The following is a 1,667-nucleotide window of genomic DNA, read 5'->3' on the forward strand; positions in this document are numbered from 1 at the left end:
GTCCAAGTCAAAGACTGTACATGTACAAAAATTCTTTCTTGTATCGCACACACTTCAGCTTGCGACGGTGATCTCTTGGATGATAGCAACGCGGCTGTATCGCAGTGTGTACAATGTTATCCTTCAAGCCAAGAAGTTGCCTTTCCTTCCGGGGTTAACATTCCAACCAGGGCATCTGGCTAAGGATGTCATGAACAGTCGTTTAGGTATGTAGTATAGCCAATGTGCCGAGTTTGACAATTCGCTTTTATATGTGTATATCAGTGTTTATTACAGTGTCTTATCAGTGTCCAGATGACAGTGGGCAGGTGAATTTATAGGTGCCGAAACATCGAAGTTACATTTAATCGGATTATCGAGTATATTTTGTTCTAACTATCTTCAGGGCGGATGGAGAGGACCACCAATTTCTACCAGGTCGTTGGCCTGCTACGAGATCCTGAAAACAGGACACTCAATATCTTTCCCATTGTGGACAATCACAAAAACAATCTTCTGGTGGGCACAATCACCCGGCAGTCCCTGGAACAGGTAACCCGTTGTACTTGCATACACATGAGGGTTTTATAGACCTTACACCCTAAACCTTAACCCTATCACCTAGGTGTATTCTCGCACAGTGGATGCCATAGTAGAATCTCATAGATTTAAAACATATGTACAAACACGACGATGCCAAGTGTATGGGGATATGAGATTGCCACATTCCGACGTGCGAGTCTCGTATGTATACAACATAGACTCAGCCATGTAAATCAAAGGAAAAACATGTCTGCCCTTTGATATTTATGCGCTGAGGTTATATGCATTCGCGCACAGTCGCCGTGACGTATGCGTGCGTCCGTATAGTCTGTTGATCTCAGCGCTGTGTAACGGAAGAATCTCGGCACTCCACTGCTCATCCACGCTTGCAAACCCTTGAACCCTGAACTCGTAAGAACGCAAATATTGTACATCTCCAAAGCTTCCGCTTAGATCGATAACGATATAGTATGTAGTACTGGAACTTCAGTGACTATCAAACGCCGCCCTACCACACTCCAAATAAGACTTGTCTGATTTGTCTGATTTCAACCGAAAAACGCGCATTATCCTTTGCATCTACATTCAGTTTGTACGCCTCTTTTTTTGTTGAAATAATGTCCGTGTACCTTGGGGTCGCGAGAGGACATACCACACTCACCGCTGACACAGACGGTCTATAAACAAACCAATCGTATTTAACGTTAAAATACAATCCACTGACCAATAGTCGTGCTCCATGCCTATTCCAGGTTTTCACACAGCACCTGAACTCCCGCGGCTTCCAACCGCTCATATCTACCGATAAAATACTATCTACTGACCAATACTTATTCTTCTTCATTTCTATCTCAGATTCTCACACAGCACCTTAACTCCCGCGGCTACCAACCGCCGTCGGAACACATTGCCATGAGGTCGATGGCGAGTCTGGTGGCGCAGACGATGTTTGCGCCCATTGGGATCTCCTTCTTCCTACAGAACAATGTGGACAAGGTCAAACGCAGCGCACATCCCTCGGCCTTTCCGGTGCTTTTGGATGATCTTAAAGGGTTTGCAAATCACCAGGCCGAGCAGGGGGCGCCGAAGGTATATCTACACACACACACACACACACACACACACACACACACACACACACACAT

At 45.5% G+C, this 1,667-nt stretch overlaps 1 protein-coding gene across 1 annotated transcript; it reads left to right on the forward strand.

Annotated features, from left to right (window-relative positions):
- Window positions 1-76: 76 nt before the first annotated feature.
- Window positions 77-1,611, forward strand: SARC_15591 (hypothetical protein; the record flags this gene model as incomplete). The annotated part of the gene is made up of 3 exons (XM_014290291.1): window positions 77-206; window positions 386-531; window positions 1,378-1,611. Coding segments are annotated over exons 1-3 (507 nt in total), but the record flags the coding sequence as incomplete, so codon positions are not given.
- Between the last annotated feature and the right edge of the window lie 56 nt (window positions 1,612-1,667).

Source organism: Sphaeroforma arctica, assembly GCF_001186125.1.
Source record: "Sphaeroforma arctica JP610 unplaced genomic scaffold supercont1.6385, whole genome shotgun sequence".
Lineage (NCBI taxonomy): Eukaryota > Ichthyosporea > Ichthyophonida > Sphaeroforma > Sphaeroforma arctica.